We start from the raw sequence: 27,879 nt of genomic DNA, 5'->3' as shown, positions 1-27,879 counted from the left end.
GGACTTGAATTTAATTGAACTAGTCTGTGGCATATTTTGTGCCCCAGTGCACAATAAAGGAATGATATAGCAATTGCTGGAGCCTGACAGCTAGGATGGATGGCATCACTGACTCAGTGGACATGAGTTTAAGCAAACTCAGGGAGATAGTGAAGGACAGGAGGCCTGGCATGCCGCAGTTCATGGGGTTGCAAAGAGTCGGACACGACTTAGTGACTGAACAACAGCTAGGTGTGATATCAGCAGAGGGAGACAGCTTAATAGAAAAAATGGGGAAAGAGACAGTCAAAAAGAGCCCTGCTAAATCCATTGTTCTCCCGGGGTGACTGCACACATGCCTAAAGCTGTGTCCTCTGAAGAGCAACACCAGAGGCTTCACACTGTAGGGGAAATAGTCTTTAATAAGAGTCCAGCCAAGTCATTAAACAAACAAAAAAGCAAACAAAAACAAAGACAGGTACCCCTGGTGTGTGTCGGGGTGAGAAGGGGTGCAGGGGAGAAAATTCAATGCTCAGAGTTTCTACAATGTATTTTCTGAAATGTCCAGTTTTTAATCAAAAATTACAAGACATACAAAGAAACAGGAAAACATGACCCACACTCAGGAAAAAAGTAGGAAACAGAAATTGCCCAAAAGGGCCTAATTGTCAGATTTAACAAAAACTTCAAAGCAGCATTATAAGTATTTTCAAAGAACTAAAGGAATTCATGCTTAGAAAGTAAAAGAAAGTACAATGACAATGTCTCATCAAATATTGAATACCAATTAAGATTTAAAATGAAAGTTATATTAAAAATAATCAAATGAAGTTTCTGTAATTGAAATAAACAGTAGCTGAAATTTTAAAATTCACTAGAGAGCCTTACTCTAGTAACTTTGAACAGACAGAAGAAAGAATCAGCAAATTTGAAGATAGAGAAATAGAAATTATGTAATCCAAAAAACAGAAAAAAAGGAGTGAATAAAAATGAACACGTTCTTAGAGAAATGCAGAACATTGTTAACCAGACTAACGTGCATAAAGGGAACACTAGAAGGAGAAGAGAGAAATGAGCAGAAAAAAAGATAGTGAAAGAAATAATGACTGAAAACTTGCCAAATATGATTAAAAACATTAATCTGCACAGTTCAGCAGCTCAATTCCAAGAAGAAACAAAAAGATTTTTGCACACAGACAAATCATGGTAAGATTACTTAAAATCAAACACCAAGGGAAATTTTTGAAAACAATAAGACAAATAGGACACATACAAGGGAACCCTAATAAGATTTGCATTTGACTTGTCATAAGAAAGAAAGGAGGGGACTTCCCAGGTAGTCCAGTGGTTAAGAATCTGCCTGCCAGTGCAGGGTCCATGGGCTTGATCCTTGGTCTGGGAAGATTCCACATGCTGAGGGGCAACTGAGGCCAAGCACCACAGCTACTGAAGCCCACACACCCTAGAGCCTGTGCTCCACAACGAGAGAAGGACTACGAGAAGCCTGTGCAGCACAACTAGAGTAACCCCAGCTCGCGGCAACTACACAAAGCCCGTGCATAGCAAAAAAGACCCAGCGCTGCCGTAAGTAAATAAATTTTTAAAAAGAAACAAAGGAGGTCAAAAGCAGGGGGGTAACATATTTAAACTGCTAAAAGAAAAAGCACATCAACCAAAAATCTTATTAATGTAACGAGCAAAACTACCTTTTAAAACTAAAATAGATATTCTCTCTCTCACACACACACGTAAGAGAATTTTTGACTAGCAGCGCTACCTTACAAGAAATACTAAAGAAAGTTCTTCAGGAATAATTATTTTTCTAAAGCACAACTTATTCTCTGAAAACTACAAAGCATCTTTGAAAGAAATGAAGATCTAAATAAATGAAAAGATATCTCATGTTCTGTTCATGAAGCAGAAGGTAATATTGTCAAGATGGCAACTCCCCAAACTGATCTACAGATTCAACACAAAACACATTCAGTATCATTAGTCATTAGGAAAATCACAACCACAATCAAGTCAAAACCATAATGAAATACTTCTTAATACCTCCTGGGATGGTTAAAATTAAAAAGATATACAATACAAGTGTTGATAGGAATATGGAAAAATGGAAACATTTGTTCATTACTGTTGGGTTTATACAATGATGCAGCCACTTTAGAAATACCCAAGAGAAATGAGAACATGTATCCTTGCAATATCTTGTATAAAAAAGTTTATAACAGCTTTATTCATAATAGCCAAAAAGTAGAAACAACTCAAATGTCTACCAGCTGCTAAATGGCTAAGTAAAAGGTGGTATATCCAAACAGTGGAATATTATTCAGCCATAAAAAGGAATAAAGTACTGATACTTAGTACTTGAATGAAGTACTGATACTTAGAACAACATGGATGAACCTTGGAAACATTATGCTGATTGAAAGAAGCCAGTCACAAAAGATTGCATATTGTATGATTCCACTTATATTAAATGCCCAGTGTAAACCCATCTAACATTGTTCAAAATAGAGTAGCACCTGTCAAGGGCCACTATCAAGTCTCTTTCAGACACCCAAGGACTGGAAAATTACTGAAGACAAGAAGTTACAGATTCTCAGAAAAAAACAAAACCAAAAAACAGCCTATTGAAGCACAGCTAGCCCAGATACAACTGTGGACCAGAAAAGAAAGAAACCCACCACCTCTTTCCTGCACCTTGTCCTTTGAACTCAATAAAAGACTCAAACCCCCACCATTAGGGGCCAGCAACCACTCTGTGCATCTGGCCCTTTCCTCCCTTGGAAAGGGAATAAAAACCCTCTTTTCTTCTCTTGTTAATATTTCTATGAATTCTTTCCCAATCCGTGTTGGTTCACCCAACACCCAGAATAGGCAAATCCAAAGACACTGAGTGTATGTTAGTGATTGCCACAGGCTGGGAAAAGAGAATTGAAAGTGACTGCTAATGAGCATGGGTTTCTTTCAGGGGTGATGAAACTGTTCTGAAATTAGATAATACTGATGACTGCACAACTCTGTGAATATAGTAAATTATAAATGAATTATACACATATATACTGAATTTACACATAAGAAGAATGAATTTTATGGTATGTAAATTATATCTCAATAAAGCTCTTATCAATTCAGTTCAGTTGCTCAGTCGTGTCCGACTCTTTGCGACCCCATGAACCGCAGCACGCCAGGCCTCCCTATCCATCACCAAATCCAGGAGTCCACCCAAACCCGTGTCCATCGAGTCGATGATGCCATCCAGCCATCTCATCCTCTGTTATCCCCTTCTCCTCCTGCCCTGTCTTTCCCAGCATCAGGGTCTTTTCCAATGAGTCAGCTCTTCGCATCAGGTGGCCAAAGTATTGGAGTTTCAGCCTTCACATCAGTCCTTCCAATGAACACCCAAGACTGATCTCCTTTAGGATGGACTGGTTGGGTCTCCTTGCAGTCCAAGGGACTCTCAAGAGTCTTCTACAACACCACAGTTCAAAAGCATCAATTCTTCGGCGCTCAGCTTTCTTCACAGTCCAACTCTCACATCCATACATGGCCACTGGAAAAACCATAGCCTTGACCAGACAGACCTTTGTTGGCAAAGTAATGTCTCTGCTTTTTAATATGCTGTCTAGGTTGGCCATGACTTTCCTTCCAAGGAGTAAGCATCTTTTAATTTCATTGCTGCAATTGCCATCTGCAGTGATTTTGAAGCCCAGAAAAATAAAGTCAGCCTCTGTTTCCACTCTTTCCCCATCTATCTGCCATGAAGTGATGGGCCCAGATGTCATGATCTTAGTTTTCTGAATGTTGAACTTTAAGCCAACTTTTTCATTCTCCTCTTTCACTTTCATCAAGAGGCTCTGTAGTTCTTCTTCACTTTCTGCCATAAGGGTGGTGTCATCTGCATATCTGAGGTTATTGATATTTCTCCCGGCAATCTTGACTCCAGCTTGTGCTTCCTCCAGCCAGTATTTCTCATGATGTGCGCTGCATATAAGTTAAATAAGCAGGGTGACAATATACAGCCTTGACATACTCTTTTTCCTATTTGGAACCAGTCTGTTGTTCCATGTCCAGTTCTAACTTGCTTCCTAACCTGCATATAGGTTTCTCAAGAGGCAGCTCAGGTGGTCTGGTATGCCAATCTCTTTCGGAATTTACCACAGTTTATTGTGATCCACACAGTCAAAGGCTTTGGCATAGTCAATAAAGCAGAAATAGATGTTTTTCTGGAACTCTCTTGCTTTTTCATAAATGAAAATAATTAAATAGTAAGCTTTCCCCCACCACTCCATGGTCAGTAAATTTCTAGCTTTAAGTTTACAACTAAGTTATAAAGAAGACATTGTGGATGGAGGTATATACTATTATTAACTAACTACTACTTCCTCTTTTCCCCCACAGAATGAAAAATAAGAGAACACAGAAATCCTTTCTTAAATGAACTATTGCTAGTTTTTCATTCATAGTTGTCTCTGAGGTTGAAGTCCATTTATAAAGGGATTTTACACCTTGTGGTGAAAACTTTTCTGGTTTTTAGTCATTGAATAGAAAGTTCTCATTTCTACGAATCTCTTCTGCCTAGTCAGGTTTAAGTACAACCTGCTTTGCTTATTCATTAATGCTGTTTGTAAAAGGCATGAGATTAGTAGAAAGGGAACTACCCTTTAACGAGGTCTGTAATGTGTCCGACGCTGTCAGACACTGTACTTACGTTGCCCATCCAATGCTCACAACAGCTTTGGGAGAGAGTACCGTTGTCACCTCTTTGAAGGTGAGAAAGCAGGCTAACAGAGGTGAATGAGTGGCCCAAAGTCACACAGTCAGAAATGGCAGAACCCAAGACAGCCTGTGCTCTTTGCTTAGCATCAAGCTGCCTTCCAGAGTTCTCAGTTCTATGTAGTCACAGGGATACTCTTATCTTTATGATCCTTTATGGCTTCGGTAAAGGCTAAAATTACTAGACTTTGGCTACTTGCAGAGTTCAAGGTTGAGGGTGATTTTCAAAGGACTGTGTGATACCACACATTTCCAAACTAGTTTTCCATTATTCCTAACTGTTCAACATTTGTTCACCGATGATTTGTTAAGCATCTGCCACATGCCTAGCCTTGTACACTTTAGTTAACTAAAATGATTATATGAATGTGTTCAGGTTTTAGAACTCTGTCTATCTGGAGGAGGTTGAACAGGTTGGGGGCGGGGTGCCTCTTTTCCTTTCCTGCTGGAGAACAAGGACATGGTGGCCGAGAACATCCCACCCCGGATGGCTGGGCTCATGCATGCACATGTGCACACCTGATCTGTCCTCTAAAGCAAGCTTGACCTTCAGGTTTGTGGAGGCAGTGACCATGTCTGCTTTGTGCCCCTTCAGAATCTGGCCCAGAGCAGGTGCTCAATGACTGTTGCATAAATGATTAAGCAGTTCCTTTTACCAGTCCACTAGAACTGGGGCTACTCACTTCATTGCTGTGTGCCTTCATTTGCTCATTTGTAAAATGGGGATAAAGGGAATACCTGTTTTCGGGCGGCAACATTGAGATCCCATGAACGATGCAAGGCACACAGTGAGCAATCGATACACTGTACTTGTCCTTTCTTCTATTACTGTTGAGGGCATGAGATGCATGTTCTTCTAGGTCAAGTGTCCTCATGTCACCTATTACCTTGGGACCTGGTTTTTTGTTCTTTAAGGCTAAATGACCCAGTCAAATGGGGAATATTGGTCTAAGACCTGGAGGATGAGACAGACACAGTAATCCTAGGAGAGTATATCCTGTGCCTCAACCCTGCACAGTTTGGGACATTCTGCTCTTTGTCCAGAGTGCATGTGGGAGTGTGGGTTATGTTTCAGAAATGCTAGCGTTTGACCTGAGGGCATAGCTCCAGGCCAGTGCCAGGCAGCCTCTCACCAGGCCGTCAGCCATTCGTCTCTAAGCAGACCCTGTGTATGTATGTTTGTGTGTGTACACACATGTGCAGAGACCCACAGGACACTTCTGTCTCATTAAGGAAAAGACCGTCTCCCACTGGTCCTGCCATGTCATTGTCAACAACAGGGAGTTCCCTGGAACCTGACAATTGAGGCCCCAAGATACACCCCTAGAACCCCAAGGGGCTGGGGCAGGCACGGCCTGGCCTTCTCAAGAATGGCCCCATGGAGAAAACGGTCCCCCTACAGGCTGGCAGCTGATTTATTGGAACACCAGTCCCGTGAGCTGAAGCCAATATTTTATCTGCCAATTTTGTATCCTGTTACCAGGCCTCTTGCAACTTTCAAAGAGACTCTTTGGGTACAGTGACTCCCCAAGAGGGAACCCAGCCTTGGAAACAACCATAAGTAGCATGAGGTCCAGCTGCCCTCCTCTACCAGACGTGAGCAGAGACAGCGCTCTCTACCAAAGACAGACAGCACCCCCACGGGCCTGGGGCGGTGCACGTGGCCAATTTCTGTGCTGCACGATGCTGACGGCTTCGGGGGCGCCTCTTCAGGCAGGGAAGGGGGACCTAAAACCTGGCCTCATGGCCTCCAGTAGGAGAGCAATGGGGAGCTGACCTTCGCCTCACCTTTCCCAGAACCCAGTTCACAATTCCTTTCCTTGCTGCATTCCCCAAACAGACCAGGCTTGACCCACCATCAGGGCCAGCTTGATGGGCATCAATCCCTGCAGTCACCTAGGGCCCCACATTTATTTTTAATGCTCTGCTATTGACATCTTGAAATTCTTAATCATTTTGAACAAGGGGTCCTACATTTTCAGGTTACACTGAGCCTGAAAATTAGGGAGCCTGTTCTGTTTACTATTTTGCTCATGCAAGGCCTGACATCTGACAGCTGTCCTCTTTCCTTTCTGTCTCTTAAGTCCTATCTATGCTGCCCAAAGGCAACGTCCTGATAGGAAAATGTTTTTAAAACCACAAAGGAGAGCACATTATCTTGGGAAGAGCTTTTCTGCTTGGCTGCAGATGGAATGGTGATGGTTGATAATGGACACTTAATAGCCCCACCAAACCTGGGATTTTCTTAGTTCTGTTCAAGGTTAACGGCTGTGGTGGAGGTCTTCGGCCCCTAGTCTTGATGTCACATTCCTTGAAGAAGTGTAGGGGTGGTATGTAATAAACTCATTTTATCTGGCCTTTGGTGTTCTTGTCCAAAGCAGGACATGGGTACAAGGTAAAGTTGTTATCTTGCTTGCCCATTTACTTGCTTTGACTTCAGGCAAACACTAGTCTCAGAGACTAAGTTTAGTCTTCTGCAAAATGGGTTATGAGCCACACCATGAGGCTTTCGGGCTTCAATCTGTGACTTTTAGAATCTGGTGGCCAGTAATTCAGGTACATGTCTCCCTTCTGACCCGTGGCCTGGCAGAGCACGTGAATCTGGCCGTACGGTTTTGGAGGGTTTGTGCCTTTTCCCCTGAAGCCCATTCAAGGTACCCCAGTTGAAGCAGCCTTCCTCTGGGTGTGGTTTCAGTCTTATCCTCAGCTGTGCCTGACGGTAGAGAGTTTCTGGTTCACGTTGTTTTTTCTTCTGCAGAGCTGTGCTCGGGCAGCCTGCCTGTGAGCAGCACTGTGAGCACAATGCGAGGCAGTCCCAGGAATCTTGCTGTTGTCTCCAGGATGGGGGTGTTCTCAAGGACATTATCCTCAGCATCACAGAGTGGCCCCTTCGTGGAAGGAAGTATAGAGGAGAGGCTTCTCCCCGGTCTCGGTACTCAGACAAACTGAGCTTTTGCAGAATGAGTTTATTACTCTGCACACTGTGATCCTGAGAGCCGAGCTGCTGGGATATTCAAAGCCAGATTTCAGGGCTTCCCTGGCAAGCTGACAGGCCTTTGGGCAGGACAGCCAGAGGTCAGTCTTACCCCTGGCTTGGTTATTTTTGTAACCCCTGCTCCTCTGAGATTTTCATTTGCCACGATTCCCTTAGCATTTTGTTGTACACATTTTTCTTGTATGTATCCTTATATCCACCTCTCTCTGCTGCAAATGGGGCATGATACAAATATGTGAATTCACTTTTAAATCTATGTCAGGGAAGTTGAAAGGATTAAGAAGCAAACTGCCTTAGGAATGTCATGGGTGCAGTACCACTGCTGAGTGGGAGGCTGGGATTGGGTGGGAGGCAGGGGTTTTTTCCTATAGACTTTATCGTCTTACCACACACAGCAATCCCCTGATCCACTATCCCAAAATACTTATTGGTACCTGCTTCTTTTTTAATTCACAAAAGCTCACTGAACACATTTTGAAATTTTTGCAACCTCCCCTTGAGATTATGTTGAATTGACTTAAGTCAGGAGCTGGTAACAAACTCTAGCTGAAATGCTCATTTTGTGGGTCCACAAGCAGGGACTTGTTAGAGCTACAACAGCCCATGGGCCCTGGGGAGTGGGAGGGACCACACTTCTGGGAGGGCTGCATGGAAAGAAGGGTGGAGAAGTGTAGAGGGGAGATAAGAAGCACTGAAGAGGGGCGGGAACACCACCCCTAGCACAGTGGGGCTCCGGATCAAGCCCTACGCATGGCCTGCGGTGTTATGCGGCCCAGGGAACACAGGGTTCTCTGGAGGATTCTGCTCAGAAAATATAATCACAGGTGTTTGGGGACCACTGGCATTTTTCAACAGGTAGAAGAAGCTTTTCTACCTGGATCAAGTGACCATGCCCACCACCCTGACCTGCAGGCACTTAGAACACTGTCCCTCCATGCCAGAGGGACGTGCTTCAGTAACTTCTGAAGCAGAAATGGCACCTCTGCTTCATACTACTTCACAGTTGAGGGGTCGCCAGTCAAAGCCATGCCACAGCTCACTTCTCAGTACACAACGTAAGCAGGGCCAGAGGTATCACCCCTCCTTTCGGAAGGGGAGGGTGAGCCTCAGGCAGGACAGTGACTTGCCCCAGTGACTGACAGAGTCAGCAGTCAACCCCAGGGCTGTGAAGCCTATGCCCTTTGCACAATAGTGAGCCTGGCACCGGGGCAGAGAGCCTGCCTGGCTGCCACGCTAATACGCCAGACACTGGAGCTGGGCAGGGGCCGGACCTGCTGGGGGGCTGGGCTCACACTTTGTGTTTTTCCCTGGCAGTGGAGTCTGGTGTGTGAGGAGGATTGGAAGACGCCCCTCACCACTTCCCTGTTCTTTGTAGGCGTGCTTCTCGGCTCCTTTGTGTCTGGGCAGCTGTCAGACAGGTAAGGACGATGGGAGGGAGGGAAGGTGATTGTCAGTACACTGCCTGTCCTGGGGTTGGACTGAATTTAGGGTATTTTCACCAGAGAAAGGGAGGCCCCATAGGCCACCAAGTTGAGTGACAGGAGCAGCTATGACGTATCCTGTATCCTCTGTGCTCAGCCCCTTGTGGGGAACCACTGGAAAATGGGGCCCTTATATCACCAACTGTTAGTTGCTTAGTTGTGCCCAACTCTTTGCAACATCATGACTGTAGCCTGCCAGGCTCTTCTGTCCACAGAATTCTCCAGGCAAGCATACTAGGGTGGGTTGCCATTTCCTACTCCACTGGATCTTCCCGATCCAGGGATTGAACCAGGGTCTCCAACATTGTGGGCAGATTCTTCACCATCTGAGCTCCTCAAAAAAATACACTGCTACCTCGCCAGGGCCTCCTCACCCCGCCCTCAGTTTTTTGTTGCCATGTGATCTATCCACAACCAGCCATTAGCCAGAGGCAAAGCCAGATGGTGAGTACCCCTCCTCAACTGTGCACCTGCCTCTGCTGTGGGTCATGCCCCTGGCTGGACACTGGGGCCGCAGAGCTGATCAAGGCTGCTTCGGGGCCTCCTGGAGTGCACTGTCAGGAGGAGACAGCATCGCAGCTTGGGGAGACGTGACCACACTGACCCCTGAATGTTCTGTAGGGACCATAGCAGGAAGGTGGGAGTGCTCAATGGCAGTGTTGGGGAAGGCTTTCCAGAGGAATGGCTGTCCCTCCCTTAGTCGTGAAGCCCAATGGGACCCCCAACCCAAAAGCCTGAGATGACCTGAGTGTGGAAGATGAGATGGGAGGTGTTGTCCTGTGTTCCCTTTGAGCTACTGGACACTATCAGAAAATGACATTAAGACTTAAGCCAGCTGTTGTGTCATTTATGGATGTTGCTGGAAGCTACTTTCCACAGGGCAGTGGTTCCCAATTTGGGATGCACAATAGAGTCACCTGGGAAATAATATCTTTAAGCCCTGATACCCATACTGCATCCAACTGTCTACATCCAGACAATAAGAATCTCAGAAGGCTGTCACAGTATTTTTTTTTAACTCTCTTGATTCCAAGCACATCCTAGGTTGGAGACCACTGACACAGAGGGACTCTTGGCTCTGGGTTGACAGAATTCTCATGTTACTGACATTCGACAAATCTTCAGTTTGTACTGTGCTTATGTTCTAGAAATGTGATGGCAGCTTCTACCTACGACTCATTCTAAAGAGCAAATTTCCACGTGGTCCTTACATAAGCTGCTCCATGATTTTGAGATATGCTGCCTCCACAGGAGGCTCAGAATCTCAGAAAGTTACCTCCTGGGCAGAAGGATGCCTGAGACCTCACCCAGGAAGAACCTGGGAGGATGTGATAGGAGAAAAGCCTGTCACGGTCCTGAGAAAAATAGTCTGCAGGGATGCCTGACTCGGGCTTTCCCCAAGCTCTGCGTACGGTGCTGCTGTGACCTGCACAGGCCACTTCTTGTGTTGTGCTGTGCTCTACAGATTTGGCAGAAAGACCATCCTCTTCGCAACCATGGCTGTGCAGACTGGCTTCAGCTTTCTGCAGATTTTTTCCATCAACTGGGAGATGTTCACTGTGTTATTTGTCATCGTCGGCATGGGCCAGATCTCCAACTACGTGGTGGCCTTCATACTAGGTAGGAATGGCTTCTGACCTGCAGGGCCCCTGCTTCCAGTCCTCGGAGAGGCCTGGGAAGAGGGGGCTGCTGAAGAGGGCACAGGAAGCACTCTTACTCAGCACAGAAGGAAGCACTGTAATTCATGGTCTGTGCTTCCAAAACACGATCAGCTTCGGGGACATATGTGCTGGGGAGGAGGCTGTGATCACAGGTTCTTTGACAGGTCACAGGCAAGGCAGGTACTCATAGGGAGCCAGCTCTTTGCTGGCCCTGAAATGTGACAGTGAGTAAGAGCCAACCGAGTGATAACTGAGACACATTTCAGGAGCACAGGGCTTGGGAGGGACACAGAGGAGGGATTCTTGAGGGAGAGACAGTCCGGGGATGTGTCTGATCTGGGCTATGAGGGCTCAAGACTTCTGCCTGGGCCACGGCTAAATGGTCTCCTGGCAGCTGGGCCTGGCCCATAGGGGGATTAAGGGTGGTCGGTGCGGCTGGTACACAGGTGGAGGAGGCACGTGCCAGACAGGAGTCCGGTGCCAGCTGTCCATCTTTGGGCAGATCTGGCTTCACCCCTAAGTCAAAGCCCACCCCCCAGAACATATCAGCTGCATACAGGACAAGCCTCATTGCTGGGAGCCGTCCTATCTCCTAGCAGCAGCCTTGCTTCTGGAATATCAGGCCGCATGAGGGGGACTCACAAGCTAAAGGTCAGGAGGAGGCCCCCAGGGCCTTCAGCAGCTTTTCCCAGGAGGCAGCAGGGTAAGCTCCAGACGTGTTGATAAGGGTCATCTGCAGGAGTGAGAGTCCCCAGCAGGTTCTCTGAGGTCACCTCCTCAGGTGAGAGAAGCGGCAATGGGGCCACCTCTGGAACAATAGATACTCATTCCCATAACCTCCAGTATGATCATATTTCCTTGTGGGCGGTCCCAGTTTGTCCCTATTGCCACAGTGTAATTACCAACAGCATCCCTTTAATGTAAGTCTGATGATTCTTATCTCAGAAGTCTGAATCTAGTAAGATGATTCTGATAGGTTTTAAGATTCTGGATGACTCGTTGGCTTTCAAGATCCTGTGTTCTCTTTGTTGAGGATATGTACGCCCTGTCAGATTGCCAACTTGGAACTGTTCAAATTCTACTCCCTTAATCATTTGTGAAGCGCTCCTTGCCAAAGGCCTAGCCTTGGCATCTGAAGAAGGAGGTGGGGAGGGCATGCTGCAGTCACACGGCCCCAGCAGAACACCCTCTTCAGCAGGAGAGGACCTCTCTCCTTTCTGCAGGGGGAAGAGGGGAGGGGGAAGGATTCGTTCAGAGGACACAGACAGCTGCCAGCCAGTGGGGCTAGAAACTGGAGACTGGAAGAATTCAGGACAGAAGTTGCAACCTCCTAATGCCTGATGACCCCAAGGACACAGGGCTCCTGGACACAGCAGAGTTTGTTGTTCTCATGGTTTAAATCCCACAGACTCCATCTTCCTTTTGGTGAGCACCCCATACCTGGAAAGCCTGATGGGTAGCTTTGCTTGGGCCAGAACATACTAGAGACTAAACAGAGGAATCTGCCTGAAGTGAGCAGAGCACCTTTAAGCGAACCTAAAGAATCACCTGAAATGGAAGGGCACAAGGTTGTAGAGAAGCCAGAGAAGCCCTGTCCTTGGGATCAGAAGTCAGGCGGTGTCTGTGCCCTGCACGGCATTCCCCAGGGCCTGCTGAACGGCAGCCCTTAGACCTGCCTTTCCAGGGGCACAGGGTGCTTCTGAAGCCACAGAGCCTCCTCCCTCGTGTGAGTGGATGAGGCCGGGAGAGCCCACGCCAGGCTTCCTGCAGGGAAGTCTCTGCCCAGCTGACCCTGTCACTACAACCAACTTCTCTCCCTGCTCCTTATGCTGACACGAGTGGGAAGGCCAAGGGAAAAGTAAGAGCTGTAAGATCAGTCGGAGCTTAGATGTACAGCCAGCAGAGGGCGGGCACTGGGTGTAGCAGGCTCTCCATCAGCTGTGCAGGGTCTGGGAGCCTCCCTGGCTATAGTGTTACTCCACTGTGTTCTACAGGAAACTGCTGACATTTGTGTGCTGGTTTGAAACTCCTTGTCCTGGATTCTCAGGCCTGAACATTTCAGTGTCACTGAAAGTCAATCTGCCCCTTGGAGCAGCCAGAAAGAAGCCTTCGCGAGCGCCTGGAGTCGGGTGGGGATGCGAGACACAGAACCATCTCTGGCTTCTGGCAGCGCAGCAGTGCTCTCTGGTGTTCTAGAGCTGAAATAGCCAAATTGTGCGTTTCATTTAACTAAAGCAACCTAAGCTTTGGATCTGGTCTGAGTTCTGTCTGGCCCTTCACCTTCACTTTTGCCCTCTGGCTCCAGGGAAGGGTTGGCAAGATGCTGTGGTGATAATCTGCCATTTTAGGAGTTCTCACATTAACTCAGGAAGCTGAATTACTCCCACTCTCCACACAGTACAAAAACGGATTCTCTCCTTGCTCTGCTTTTTAACAATTATAAAGCCTGCCGGAGTCACAGGAGACAAGAAAGGGGAAGAAAGGAACAGTGCTTCTTAAAGAAACAGAAAGTTCACCCGAAAGTGAAGAGGCCGCCAGAACGATGCTGGCTCAGCAGCAAGTGACCACTCAGGACCAAGGACACCGACCCCACCCACATTCCAGCTCTCCCCTCACAATCTCCCACTGTTTCCCAGAAGTAACACCCTTGAGCTGTCCAAAGCCTCTGGGTGAAACACGAGTGGCATCCTCCTTTATTTCTCATAACTAGCTGCTTGAATTTATTTTGCAAAGTTAACTGTCTCCTGTCTTGAGTGATTCATTCATTCAGTATTTTCCCAGCACTCTTAACAATATTTGTTCCAACACGCTGAACTACTTAAAATGCTGCTTCCTCTGATATCTTCATGTTTTCTTCCTTTTGATGAGTACATAACTGATGGCCTCTTTCTTTGTAACTTTGGCTACCAGGAAGCTCAGGCTGTTATGCAGCCTTTATTAGTCACGTAGTTTTTAAAAGTTTTAAAATTGAGTTTACATAGCATAATGTTAACTCTTTTCAGTTCCGTTCAGTTCAGTTCAGTCGCTCAGTCGTGTCTGACTCTTTGCGACCCCATGAATTGCAGCACACCAGGCCTCCCTGTCCATCACCAACTCCAGGAGTTCACTCAGACTCACATCCATCAAGTCAGTGATGCCATCCAGCCATCTCATCCTCTGTCGTCCCCTTCTCCTCCTGCCCCCAATCCCTCCCAGCATCAGAGTCTTTTCCAATGAGTCAACTCTTCTCATGAGGTGGCCAAAGTACTGGAGTTTCAGCTTTGTGTATAAATTCAGTGGTTATTAGTATATTCACAAAGTCATACAATCATCGACGGTACCTAACTCCTCAACATTTCATCATTCACAAAAGAAACTTATCAGCTGTTAACCTCCCCATTCTCTTCTTTCCCCAGCTCCTGGCAACCACTAATCTACTTTCGGTCTGTATGGATCTGTCCATATTCTGAACGTTTCTGATAAACAAAATTTTATAACAGGTGGCCTTTGTGACTGACTCCTTCACTTAATGCTGCCAAGGTCAGTCTGTGCTGCAGAATGGCCCAGCACTCCACTGTGCGCAGATACCACGTTTTGGCCATCTCTTCATCAGGTGACAGACATCTGGGTTGTTACCATTCTTTGACCAATTTGAAGAACGTTGCTATCAGCATTTGAGTACAAGTCTTTTGTGGGTCTATGTTTTCAGTTCTCTTGGCTGTGTACCTAGGAGCGGACTTGCTAGATGATACGGGAATTTTAGGTCTTACCATTTAAGGAACTGTCAGACTATTTTCCAAAGCGATCTGTTGCACATTTTTGCTCTTTTCTCTAGGTCATAGCTTTTCACCTTTCTTTGTATTTTACTTTAATGTTACCCTTATTTTATTTTATTCAAATTAAAAGCTACTTCAAGGGAGAAATGGGATATAAATACATAAGATGCAGAGATTTGCTGGCAACCCTTGTTGCACTGCCCCAAGAGGGAAGAATTGGGGGACACAGGCAGGAGGTAGGACTCACTGCTGTCTGTCCTCCAAGGGCTCAAATCTGGTTGGCAGAGGCAGCTAAGACAGCTGTTACAGAGAATGTGGGCTGTGGGTCTAGGAGTGTGGGGGGAGCACAGATAAATTGTCTGCCTATATGCATAGACCAGAAAGGTCCCTTTTAACCAGAATGATCATGAACGTTTATAGAGAAGAAAGAGGACAAGGGAATATCTGCTATTTTGATGAGAATTCTGAGTATTTTCCAGGAGCAAAGAGAGGTTTTTGCTGTCTTCTGTTGGATCTCTTGGTCAAAGGCACTGTGTTTTCCAACATTCCCCTGACATCTGGTACATTTCAATTGTTTGACCAGGATAAAAGAGTTAACGATTCCTGAGTACCTGCCACATGCCAGACACCTGACAAGGCTCCTTACCTACATTAATCTCAGTCCTCATAATAATAACTCCATGAAGTAGGACTTATCAAAGTCACCCTAGTAGCCAATGAGCATCAAGGGGCCCAGCCCCTGCACATGGCTGGTAGAGGACCCTGGGTCCTACCCTATATCCTGGCAACTGCACCACAGTCATGTTTCTTGAGCTGGGGTCTGCAGACCTCTGCAGGTCATTCATGGAGGGGCAGATCCTGCCTCCAAGTGGAAGGGATCCAGTGGTTCCTGAGCCGACTACCATAGCAGGGCCCTGAGCAACATGACGGTAAGCCTGGCCCCCTCCGAGTCACTCACTCTCGGGGAGAGTGCTCAGATTCTGGAGGTGGTGACAGGCAGTGGGCAAACACTCCTGGCCAAGACATGCTTCTTTGGCTTAGAAGTCAGCGTCTCACTCACAAGTGATACTCAGAGGCCCAACCAGATCAAGACCAAGCAGGCTTTGTTCTAGGAGCAAACACCTAAGGGGTAAAGTCGGTCAGGAGAAGGAGCCCCTAGTGAGCAGAGCCAGAAGTCACCAGTCACCTCTCTCACTGCCAGCAGAACACATGGAGTTTGTGACACCTGCTGGCAGTGAAAGGTCTGCAGGAAATAAGACTCCTCTTCCGGTGTCTCTGAGAGGACTGGTTGGCCTCTAGTTAGTTTGAAGACCAGTCCAAGTGGGTGCAATGCAAATCCTAACTTCTAAAATGCAGGTATGGCCCCACCCATCTCCCACACACGTCTCCACTAGAACTCAGTCGAAAGACAGCTTGACAGGGTGAAGGCTTTGCTCCCATGTAATTTTTTTTTTGGACTGTATCCATAGATTAAACTGATCAGGCTTAAATCCTATCTGTCCCGCTTATTGCATATGTGTGAATTTAGGCAATTTGCTTCAACTCTTTAAGTCTCAGCTGATGATATGTAAAACAGAAGTAATATTAGTTGTTATATGATTGTTGTGAAGAGTCAAAGAGATAATATATGTAAACACTCAGTCTGGAACCTGGCTCAAAGTGCCTACTCAAAACAATACTAACTATGAAGATGATGATGATGATGCTCAAGGCAGGGTGATTTTCTAAAAGTCAGAGAGCAGGAAGTCGTGCTCCCAAGGAACTATTCAGATTTGTGCCCTCCCTGTAGCTCCACATAAGGACAGAAGGGTAGATTAATGAAGCTTCTGTCCTCCATGGGTACTCTGCAAAGCTAGAGCAACTCTGTCCTGGCCTGAGACCCAAGCTTAAAGAGGAATGTTATCCAGAAATTCAGTGGGGTAACTTCTTTCTCTTCTCTTATCAGGATCATGGAAGTGTGAGGGAGTTCCCTTGGCCTCTTGAGTCTACAAGATTTTCACTTAGTCCTGTGCACTCTCTCTCTTCCACAATCATATCCTCTGCTGCTTCACTTCTGAATCTCTGCTTAGGAATAAAGCACTATTAATTCCCATATCATGATAATTACAGACAAAGTGTTTAGAAACCATGGCATGGTGAGTCTTCTTATGGAGTGACAGGAAGGTCATTAATGAGGTAAGAAAAGATCTGGGAACAACGCTCATGATCCTGAAAGAAGTCCAGCTCTATTCTTGGAAATGAGTTTAAAGGCTAAGAAATGCCTTGGGTGGTTAGAGCTATTGTCCGCAGTCCAAGATGTGAGAGATAAACAATCCTGGCCATTTCTATCAGTCTGGGTTTTAGAAGTGGCTGTTCAAAACAGAACCACTGAGACACATCTTCAGTTATGCTGAGTGAGGAAGAAGAGAGGTGAGGATAGGAGCACAAAGGAGGGGAGAAAGGGAAACCAGCAGAAATGGTCATTTTACTGCTTCTCTGGAATTAGTCCTTAATTCCTTAGCCTGTGCTCAGGGAATATAAACACATCTAAGAAACTCCTTCTTAAAACCCAAGCCTGAATAACCTTCAAATCATCTGTTTTGTATTTTCTGGGCTACTTTTCAGTAGTGGTGGGCAGATCTCAAACAAAAGATGGAGCTATTGCCATTGGCCACATCTCCACCCTGGGGCAGAGGACCAAGAGTGGACTCTGTGGAAAGGGCCTGAGTTTTGTGACAAAGAAGAAGCCTGTTCTCAGACTCCTTGTCTCAAATCAAGCACACTCCAAGAAGCAAGCAACATCTCTTGAAGAGCTGGGGCTGAGCCATCCACTGTGGCGCTGAGCAGAGCAGGAGCCTTTCCCAAAACAGGGCCAGATGCCAAGCATCTGGTGGTTTTGTGGTGTTCTGGGAAAGCTCTGTGAGTTCCCTCCATGTGCGGCTAGCTCCAGGGCTGCCGCCTGCCAGGCCAGAAGAGCAACTTCTTCTTGTCTTTCATTGGGCTATAAAGACTGTGTCTGCCTGGGGCTGATCCGTGGGCACAGTGTGGCCTCAGTGGAATTCAGCCCTGGGCACTGAGGCCCTGCTCTGTGGACCTCCAGAGCCAGCTGGATCCTCTTTATCATTTCTCAGGGCTCAAGGGTAGCTAAGGGTGTCCTAACACAGCTCAGTAACTGAACTCTCCGCTGTTTCCGAGAGACCCATATCTGCTTCTTTACAGTGGTGAATGGTGGGAGAGGCTGAATGCCGCATGAGCCACACACCCTCAGGAGAGTTCCCACGCCTCCTGGGACACCCTCATTGCTCCTCACCCTGGGGCTTTTATTTTGGAAATGTGGCATTCTCAGAAGAGGTTACCTCTTAGGGCTGAGCATGATATTCATGACATGAGGAGACATTTTAAAAAAAAATCTACAACTCCTTTAAAATCTCATGAAAACTCATCCTTCTATGAAGTGGTAAGTCTTGGGTCATGTCCCACCTTCCTCCACACTGACCACTCCTGCTCTGGGCCAGGAGGTAAATAACTCCTTCCTCTTCTAAGTGGTTATGTTTTAACTCTAACTGCCAGGTAATGATGCAAAAAAGCAAATATTAAAGTGAGTTAAAATGCTAATACTCCTCCCTTGTTTTGAACAGGAACAGAAATTCTTGGCAAGTCAGTTCGTATTATATTCTCTACGTTAGGAGTGTGCACATTTTTTGCAATTGGCTACATGCTGCTGCCACTGTTTGCTTACTTCATCAGAGACTGGCGGATGCTGCTGCTGGCGCTGACGGTGCCGGGGGTGCTGTGTGTCCCGCTGTGGTGGTGAGTGTGGCTCTGTCTCAGACAGCCCCCTACTGCGGGCCAGCAACCTGGAGCCCAGAGTATGGTGCTGACCTTGGCGTGGGCCTGCTGATCTCACTGGAGTAGGCTGAGGCCTCAAAGCCCAGAGACCGTTTCCCTTGTTGGGGGTAGGCATGTGTGCTGGGGTTTGATTCCCCACCATCCCACAAAGCACCATTCTCAGGAAACCCAGTCCCCCTTTGGCTCTCCCAACTCTTCTCTGTTAGTGGGTGGTTGCTGTTGTTTGTGGAGATGGTACTGTTGGGTTTTGTTATTTTTAGCTCTGCCCCTCTGCTCTTCACTGGAGAAGGAAATGGCAACCTACTCCAGTGTTCTTGCCTGGAGAATCCCAGGGACGAGGGAGCCTGGTGGGCTGCCGTCTATGGGGTCGCACAGAGTCAGACACGACTGAAGCGACTTAGCAGCAGCAGCAGCAGCCCTGCTCTTCTGACACTTTTCTGTAGGAAATCTCTTTCTCCTTATGGCTTCAACTAATGTAACTTCCTCAAGCTTCCCTACCATGTAATGAGTAGCATCTAAGATGTGACTGTTTATCTGCTTTGTCTTGAAGAGCTAGAAAATCACATCTGTTTAATTAATTGTTAGAGAAAATATTCTCTTCACTCCTCCCACAACCCTTCAACCAAATTTTGACACGTTAATGTGGGAATAACAAAGTGTTGAGATGCTGACCCCAATTTTACTGAGTACAGCTATGGGGAAGACTTTATGTGAGAGAACAGAATGACAATAATGGAATAAGGTCCCAGCCATATGTTTTATTTAGGGGAGACTTCTCATTTCTTTGGTTTTTCCATATTTAAACAAGAGCAAAGGGGATTTTTCCCATTACTGAGTTCGGTACTCTCTCTCTCCCTCTCTCTCTCTCATTGATTAGTCTTGATTTAGTTTCATTATATCAAAATCAAATCTCCTAGCAGTGACTGGTTTTACTGAATTGCTTGACCTCTCTCTGCTTACAAACAATGAAAGTATTTTTGATCATGTGTGGGGGCTCACAGGTTAGACTAGCCCTCATGGTTGCCCTGTCCTATGGACATACTTAGGAAGTGTGCCTTAGGAAGTTTCCCAGAAGGACCTTCATCTTGCTGCAACTGTTAGGCAGCCATAGAGGCTGACAGTAGTACTTCTTGGCCTTGTTAGACCTGGTAGCTGTGGTTAGACCACTCCAAACTACTGTCCTTTTATGATCTCTAAGGCTGCTATGATTTACCAATGCAAATCCTTGGCATGAGTGTGCATGGGAAAAAGAAAGCACTTTTTTTTTCTTATTTCCCTAGAATTTGAGAAACAGCGTGTTAGATACTATTCTGATTTCCTGACCCAGTCTGAGAGTAGGGCAACTTCCTTGAATGAGAATCACCATCATCATCACATCACATCAGCATCACACCCTCTCTCCACAACACGCCCTGCTAACTGAATTTATTGTAAAAGGTGCTGGTGACCAGACAGTCTCTCAAGTCACAAGCCAAGATTATTCAGAGGTTACTTACTGCCTCTTCAGTTGAATGATTTTGGTAATCTGTGTTCATTGGTTCTAGTTGTCATTTCAGCATAAGAGACTAGTACTTTCAAAATATGTTATAGTCAACTGTAGTACTATATGATTCTATCAGAGAGAGAGAACAAAAATAGAAGGGCCCTGACTGTAAGAGATTAGTACGGATTTTAATTTGCGGGGCTTGGATCTTTGCCTCGGAACCAAATACCACAGCAAGGAACAACTCTGACAGGTCAGCCTCTTGGGTTTCTAGCACAGAAGGTCCATCCCACAAGGAGCTGCCTTACTCTTGCCCTGAGGAGAGTTGTTTCTATGTTGCCCATGGGCTGCTCCATGGGTGCTCCTGGCTGTGGGCACATTGTACCCAGGACAGGACTGCCCCAGACAGAGCACAGCCCGGGGCCAGGACAAATAAGCTGAGTGCTTGTCCTGAAAGTTTAACAGTCTTATCAGTTTTCTATAAAAATAAAAACAAAATAGCTCTCTTTTGAACATTTCGTCCTTGAGGGTGGGATTTCCTGAAGCAGTGCGCATCCGTCGGGGTGGGCTGGGATGATGTGGCTACGGCTTCAGGCTACTGAGACCTCTGTTGCCTATTCAGTATGTGATATAGACTCTCCAGCAACACTCTTCCCCTGTTCAATTTCTACAGAGAGGCTGTAATGTAAACCTTATTTGGCCCTCCACTAACTTGAAATGATGAGCTAGACTTGATTATTTATGCACAAAAAAACCATGGCAATTCACAAGTTAAGATGGCAGCAACCCTAAGTACAGTGGGCTGAAAATTGGAGCAGGTGGTTTGGGGACTTTTTAATGTCCCCAGTTTCCTTTAAAAGGCTTGGCAGTAAGTGACCACAAGTATGAATGGAGTGTTGTAGGTGGGGGAGGAGCCCCTAGGTGCAACGTGGGGGAAGTTTTGCAATATCTAGCTGACTAAGCATTTGGAACTTGAGGCCAGTGATGGCTCTCAGAGCTGATAGTTAAGAAAGGTAGGGTATGTCTAAGAACAACTTGGTTGGGGAAAGATACCTCTTAGAAGTAGAAGTGCCCAAGCTGTATAGTTCTTCATTAATATAGTTGCCTCTAGACACATGCAATGACATATTAAAATTAAGAAAGTGCAAGTGTTAGTCTCTCAGTCATGTCCGACTCTTTGCCACTCCATGGACTATAGCCTGCCAGGCTTCTCTGTCCATGGAATTCTCCAGGCAAGAATACTGGAGTGGGTTGCCAGTCCCTTCTCCAGGGGATCAGACGTGGGTCTTCCACATTGCAGGAAGATTCTTTACCATATGAACCACCAGGGGCCACAAGTAAATATAAAATTGGATTCTTCAGTCACTCTAGTCACACCAACTCAATAACCACATTTGGTTAGTGGCTGCTGCATTGAACAGCACAGATACACAGCACCAGAGAAAGTTCCCTGGGACAGGACAGCTCTAATTACCAAGGGCCAGTGGCCTAACATCATCACAGTTGCTACAGGGACCAACCAAGTGTATATTCCAAAAAATGCAAAGTGGGTTCATTTTTCAACTCATGTCCTTGTGGTAGGCTGGGGACGGAAGGTGGGGGTTAGCTATTTGATACGTTGTGTTTTGCTCTGAGATAATTCCTGTTGAGGCTTTGCAGGGGCCTGTTAATTATAGGAAGACTATATCTGTACATGTAATTTATTTTCTAGGACAGCTTAATACTGACAAATAGATAAGGAAAACAAGAGCCAGCAAAAGAATGGCTAAGCAATTCTGAGAAATAAAGATTAGGAAAGAATGATAAAAAATAAATAAAAATAGAAAAATTAGGAAAGAATAGAAGTCAGCCATGTCTGAGCATCAGTTAAAAATGTGGGTAGATTGTATAATAAAAAGTCAGTTTCTAACTAACACAACATTGTTAATCAACTATATTCCAATATAAAATAAAAAAAATTTTAAATGTTTCTAGACAATAAAAAATAAAAACACCACATTGGCTATCTCCCTACAACTGATTTGGGTACTCACTGAGCTGAGAATCTGTTGAAAGCCATGGGACATCCCACAGAGGTGTGTCAATGCACTCGCCTCCTCCTCTGACTGCCTAAGGAAAAGCCCGAGGAACACAGGTGCCTTCTTTTACCCAGGAAACTTGTGAGCATCACCAGCTGGGGCACCAGGAATTCCCCTAGGGATGGACACACTGAAAAGACACTAGACTCTGTTTCTGTAATGAGCCATGCTGGCTATGAAGTTTTGGGTGGTATTCTCCAGCTGCCCTGGTTTCAACATGCCCATAGTTAATGTTACTCCTTGTAGGCGGGCCCTGGCTTCAAGTACAACTAACGATTGGTCTTATGATTTGATCAGAACTTTCAAATGTGAAGGTACTTTTACTTATTCCTACAAATAACTGAGTTCTTATGAAGCCTCCCTCCTGATGTTCTTTAAAAAGACAAACTAGAATTTTACAAAATAAAAATCATTTGGGGGCAACTTAACAGTTGATAGCATCAAAACTTGCTACTGGGAAAAATTATGAAACATCCAAAATGAATTTTAGGTTTATTCCTGAATCTCCCCGATGGCTGATATCCCAGAGAAGATTTAAAGAAGCTGAAGATATTATCCAAAAAGCTGCAAAAATAAACAACGTAACTGCCCCAGTGGTAGTTTTTGATCCTGTGGAGGTAAGGATTTGCAAATGTTTTCCCTTGAGATCAGCTGTGCATTCTTGATTATGGAATTTAATTTGATTCAATAGATTTTTGAGTGCCTACTATGTACCAGGCACTGTTCAAGACCTTAGAGACAAAATGATGATGAAGTTCTGAGATAAAACCCATCTCAAAGGGCTGTGGACCAATTAAATATAATAATATATATAAATTGCTTAGCAAATAGCAGTGAAAGTGTTAGTTGCTCAGTCATGTCCGACTTTTTGCAACCCCACGGACTGCAGCCCACCAGGCTCCTCTGTCCATGGAATTCTCTAGGCAAGAATACTGGAGTGGGTAGCCATTCCTTTCTCCAGGGAGCATACAGCAAGTGTAGATTAAATATTAGTTCTTGCTCTGTACCACGGATGCAGCTACATACTGGTGATTTTTTAATATCTATATTAAGTGGGAAAAAAATGTGTTTGAGAGATATTCCACCCATGGGTTCCCCACTGTATTCTGAACCTTACCAAAGTCTGCTGGGGAAGCTGTACCTGTCTTTAGTCTTGCTATATCGTGTCTAGGACCCTAAGGCCTGAGAGCATAGGCTGGTGGATTCACACCTGCAGGAAGGAGGCCATGGGAAAAAGCAAATATTTAGTGGAGACATACTCACTTCCTGACAGTCAGTAAGGACTCACCGTGTCCTTGGCCATACCTCGTGCCAACTCCCAGAGAAAACAAGAAAAATTAGACACATGAGGAGCATAGAATATAACCCAGAGTGTTAAGAGAATTAGATGGAAGATAAGTGATGAGGTGAGGAAGGAAGTCCCCAGGGAGCAAACAGGGTGAGCCAGCAAAGACAGCAAAGTGATTCAGGGCTGGTCCAAACCAGTGAGGACGCTTAAATGATAGGGCAAGGGCATTCATGGCCAGAAGGGTCAGGGACTGCTCAGGACACCCCAAGAAGACTATATACTTCTTAGTCTGTATGCTTGCCTCCACGCTCACATCTGTGCCCCTGGCCACCCCAGGACTTTGGATGGTGACGAGTGTGCCAGTACTCTATCCTTCTTGGCCTTTGGAACCTTTTACAGAAGCAGATACCTTGGTGACGGCTGGAGGTTTAATTACAGTGGCCATGAACCCAAGCTTTCAGAGAGCTGCCAAGAAAAATATGTCTTAATCCTTTGCTCTTCGGATCAAGAATTCCGTTCCCAGCCTTGGTCAATTTAACTGGATGCAAAAATAACATTGGGAGTGTCTAACACTTCTGGATCTCAGGGCTGTGCTGAGTGTTTGTTTTGTTTTGTTTTGTTTTTTTGATGTTTAATGGATAAATGGTCTGACTTCTGTTTTGAGGACCTTAGAGTCTAGTAGTAGAGATAAAGCTTATGTGGATGAAAGCAATCATAAAACATTTCAGAGATACATAGTTATATAGACAAATGAGAACAAAGTCCAATGTCAAAACACATGCTTTCTTCCTGCCATGAGGCATATTGAACCTCAGCTGAACAAACCCGAGGAGGAAAAGGGAGCTTGTGCTTTCCTGAGGCCAAGTCATCTCTCCCTATTCACCTCCCAGGTAGGGTCCTCTGAAGGAGGATATATAGGGCCCTGTGCCAACAAATGCAAACTGCTCAGAATGGTAATAAAGAGCCCACCAGATGCCAGGCACATTGTTCAGCTCATCTAATGCTCATGCCAATCATTGCTAGTACATATTATTATAGGCCTTTTCACAGGAGGGCTAACTGAGGCACAGTTCTTCTTAGTTTAAAAGTTAAATTATTTGCCCAGGATTACACAGATAAACATCTCACTCTGGTGCCTCATGTTAAGGGCAGTGGCATTAACTTGGACAGGAAGAAAAACCATGTCATACCATCTTCAAACACAGTCTTGGGCTTCTGTGGCTTCCTTTCTGAAGCACCTTCAGCCTTCTCATGGTGCCCGGTCCAAAGGCATTTCGGCGGCTCCATACAAGCCAGAGAGAAGCACTGGATACGGAAATGTTCTTGTCCTGAGGTTTCCAAATCTGGCTGCTTATCACCACCACCCAAAGAGCTTTTAAAAATTACAGATTCCCAGGCCCTTGAGTCCTAGGAAAGATTCAGACTAAGCAAACCCAAGGTGAGACCTGGAAATCTGCATTTTCACAAGGACCCTGTGGAAGTGCCAATTGTCAGCATAGGCCTGATCCCCAGGTCCTGTCTGTGCTTGGTCCCATGCCCATAAAACTTTCAGAAGGACTGCTAGTCCCAGCAGTTTACGCAGGGACTTTCTTCCTTGTGATAATTGGGTAATACTGCCAGGGGCATGTTCTGGAGGTTTTCACTCCAGATAGTGCAGAAGCAGAAAGGTAACATGACTGTGAGTTGCATGAGGAGGTGCCTGATTGTTCTCGAAAAGAAAGATGCTAATATTTGGGAAGCAGCTACAAGGGCGGGTCTGGCACTCTTCCTTCCTTCATTGTGGAAATTCTTTCCTTGGCTTCTTACTGAATACACGCACAGAGTCATGGAGTTTAACTTTATCCTGAAGAGATTCTCCACCTCAGAGCCTTGTAACTTTTTTAGTTTCAATTCCTTTTTTTTTAATTGAAGTATAGTTGATTTATAATATTGTATTAGTTTCAGGTGTACAAGAAAGTGATTCAGTTATTCTTTCAGATTATTTTCCATTATAGGTTATGAAAAGATATTAGTAAATAATCCTTGTTGCTTATCTATTTTATGTATAGTGGTTTGTATCTGTTAATCCCATACATCTAGTTTATCCCTCCGACCCTCCTTCCTCTTCCCTTTGATAACCATGTTTGTTTTCTATGTCTGTGAATCTATTTCTGTTTTTTATATAGATTCATTTGCACTTGTATTACATATATAAATGACTTATAATATTTGTCTTTCTCCCTCTGACTTACTTCACTAAGTGAAATATTCTCCTGTTGCAAATGGCAATATTTCATTCTTTCTTACGACCAACATTCCATTGTGTATATACCATAGTATCTTGAGCCAATCATTTGTTGATGATTGTCACTTGGGTTGTTGTCTTGGCTAATGTCTTGGCTAATGTAAATAGTATAGTTTCAATTCTAATAAGCTTGATTATCTAGATTCCTAACACATGAAAAGTTAACTTCAGTAAATTAAAAGTAAAGGAAGGAAGCCCATTAACAGTAGTAAGAATACCACCAACCATTGACAGCTTACGTGTTTTCCTCAATGGTGCAATAATTAAAATAAGAGTTAAAATGTATGGGGTGTTAACAATGGTTCAAATACTATGTTAAGATTTATATATATGACCTCACTTAAACTTCTCAATGCTTAATTATTAGACCCATTTTACAGAGAGATAAACTGAGGCTCACAGAGGCTAAATAGTAACATTTTCAAGGTCCCCTAGTTAACCCAAGTGTGTTCTGACACTGAGACAAAAACAGGAAAAGTATAAAAAGCAGATATGAACCTCAAGGTAGTTTGGGGCTATATGGCCCTACCCACTCAAAAGGCCCTAAGGTTCAGTGTGATTAAGGTCACCCATAGTGATGCCCATGAGTCAAGGCAAATCTATGTTAGCAGTCAGGCTTTACATAAAGAGATAGTGAAGCCAATTTTTATATTTTAAAGGTTTCTGTCTAAAATGGGCCACAAACATTTTTAAATGTTAGAATAAGCATCCTTTATTTAGATGCCCTTATTGTATGCAAGGGCTTCCCTGGTGGCTCAGAGGGTAAAGCGTCTGCCTGCAATGAGGGAGACCTGGGTTCTATCCCTGCATTGGGAAGATGCCCTGGAGAAGGGAATGGCTACCCACTTCAGTATCCTGGCCTGGAGAATTCCATGGACTATATAGCAAATTCCAGACTTCTAAGCATATTCAAAGTGAAGTGAGTTACATGCATAAGAATATACTATCGTAGCCAAAGATACTTCCTCATCATTTCTTAATCTCATAGTTGTGTACATTACTTTAGCAACAGGAGCAACTCCCCCTGAAGCAGCAGAAAGTTTTCATTTTGGACCTGTTTAGGACTCGGAACATTGCTACAATAACTATTATGTCTTTGCTGCTATGGTAAGTAATAACAGATCTGGAAATGTGACATATAGCATGTCAATATAGAGCTGATTTTCTTTTTTTTTTTTAATTTTATTTTATTTAACTTTACAATATTGTATTCAAGGGACAGGGTCAAGGCCTGGGTCCTCCTGAGACAAAATTAAAATTTTAGAATCTAAGTTATTTGGAAAGCCCTTAACTTAATTTAAGGGCTTCCCTGATAGCGCAGTTGGTAAAACTGCATTGCTCTCGGCCTGCAATGGAGGAGACGCAGGTTCAAGTGCTGGATTGGGAAGATCCCCTGGAGAAGGGATAAGCTACTCACTCCAGTATTCTTGGACTTCCCTTGTGGCTCAGCTGGTAAAGAATCCACCTGCAATGCGGGAGACCTGGGTTTGATCCCTGGGTTGGGAAGATCCCCTGGAGAAGGGAAAGGCTACCCATTCAAGTATTCTGCCCTGGAGAATTCCATAAACTGTATAGTCCATGGGGTGGCAAAGAGTTGGACACAACTGAGCGACTTGCACTTTCAACTTAATTTATGGAACTGGATACTGAAAAAAATGTCAAAGAGAACTTTGACCCACATGGAAAGGGTCCCCTGCCCCTCCTAAAGTTACTGGGATTAAAACTAATGATATCCTGGATGCCCGAAGCTGAGATGCTAACTCACCTCCTGCTTCCAGAAGTTGTACAGGCAATTAATCAGTGAGCTTAGAATATGCTGAGTCCCTACTGCCTGACTTGGAGTTTTGACAAGCTTATTATTCTTGTGAATAGCAATTTACTGAGTGATTTTTAAGACACATAAATAATGAACTGACTTTGTAGGCAAGATTTAATAATATATCTGCCAAGAAATTAGGAAGAAGACAGAAAGGAAAGAACATGCCTACTCCATGATGGCAGCACAAAAAACGATGGTAATCAGAACTACCAGGCTCACGCTGCAGCTAGTCTAATTTTAGAGCCGCCTTGTATTAAATTAGAAGTCATCAATAACAGAGTTTATGCCCCTGAATTAAGCAAGTGTGTCCTGGACACGTGGCTTTCCGCACAATGGACCTACTTAGTTCTTAAATGTCAGCAGGTATCACTGATGCAAATGAATCTTGAGAAGGGGCACTCCTGGGCTAACAATAAAGTAGTCGTTAGTTTTATTCATGCTGCTCT

General features: G+C 45.0%; 1 protein-coding gene across 2 annotated transcripts in view; it reads left to right on the top strand.

Moving 5' to 3' along the window:
• LOC133250955 (solute carrier family 22 member 4) overlaps positions 1-27,879 on the top strand; it is a 42,595-nt gene that overhangs the window by 6,000 nt on the left and 8,716 nt on the right. For both annotated transcript variants that reach the window (XM_061422844.1, XM_061422845.1), the window contains exons 2-6: positions 9,071-9,174; positions 10,703-10,857; positions 18,271-18,442; positions 22,533-22,659; positions 26,621-26,721. In XM_061422844.1, the coding sequence (XP_061278828.1) occupies positions 9,071-9,174; positions 10,703-10,857; positions 18,271-18,442; positions 22,533-22,659; positions 26,621-26,721 (659 nt within the window). The remainder of the gene's footprint in view (positions 1-9,070; positions 9,175-10,702; positions 10,858-18,270; positions 18,443-22,532; positions 22,660-26,620; positions 26,722-27,879) is intronic.

The sequence above is a fragment of the Bos javanicus genome, chromosome 7 (assembly GCF_032452875.1).
Source record: "Bos javanicus breed banteng chromosome 7, ARS-OSU_banteng_1.0, whole genome shotgun sequence".
NCBI classification, from domain to species: domain Eukaryota; kingdom Metazoa; phylum Chordata; class Mammalia; order Artiodactyla; family Bovidae; genus Bos; species Bos javanicus.
Note: the sequence above shows the minus strand (reverse complement) of the source record. Positions and strands in the feature narration are given on the sequence as shown.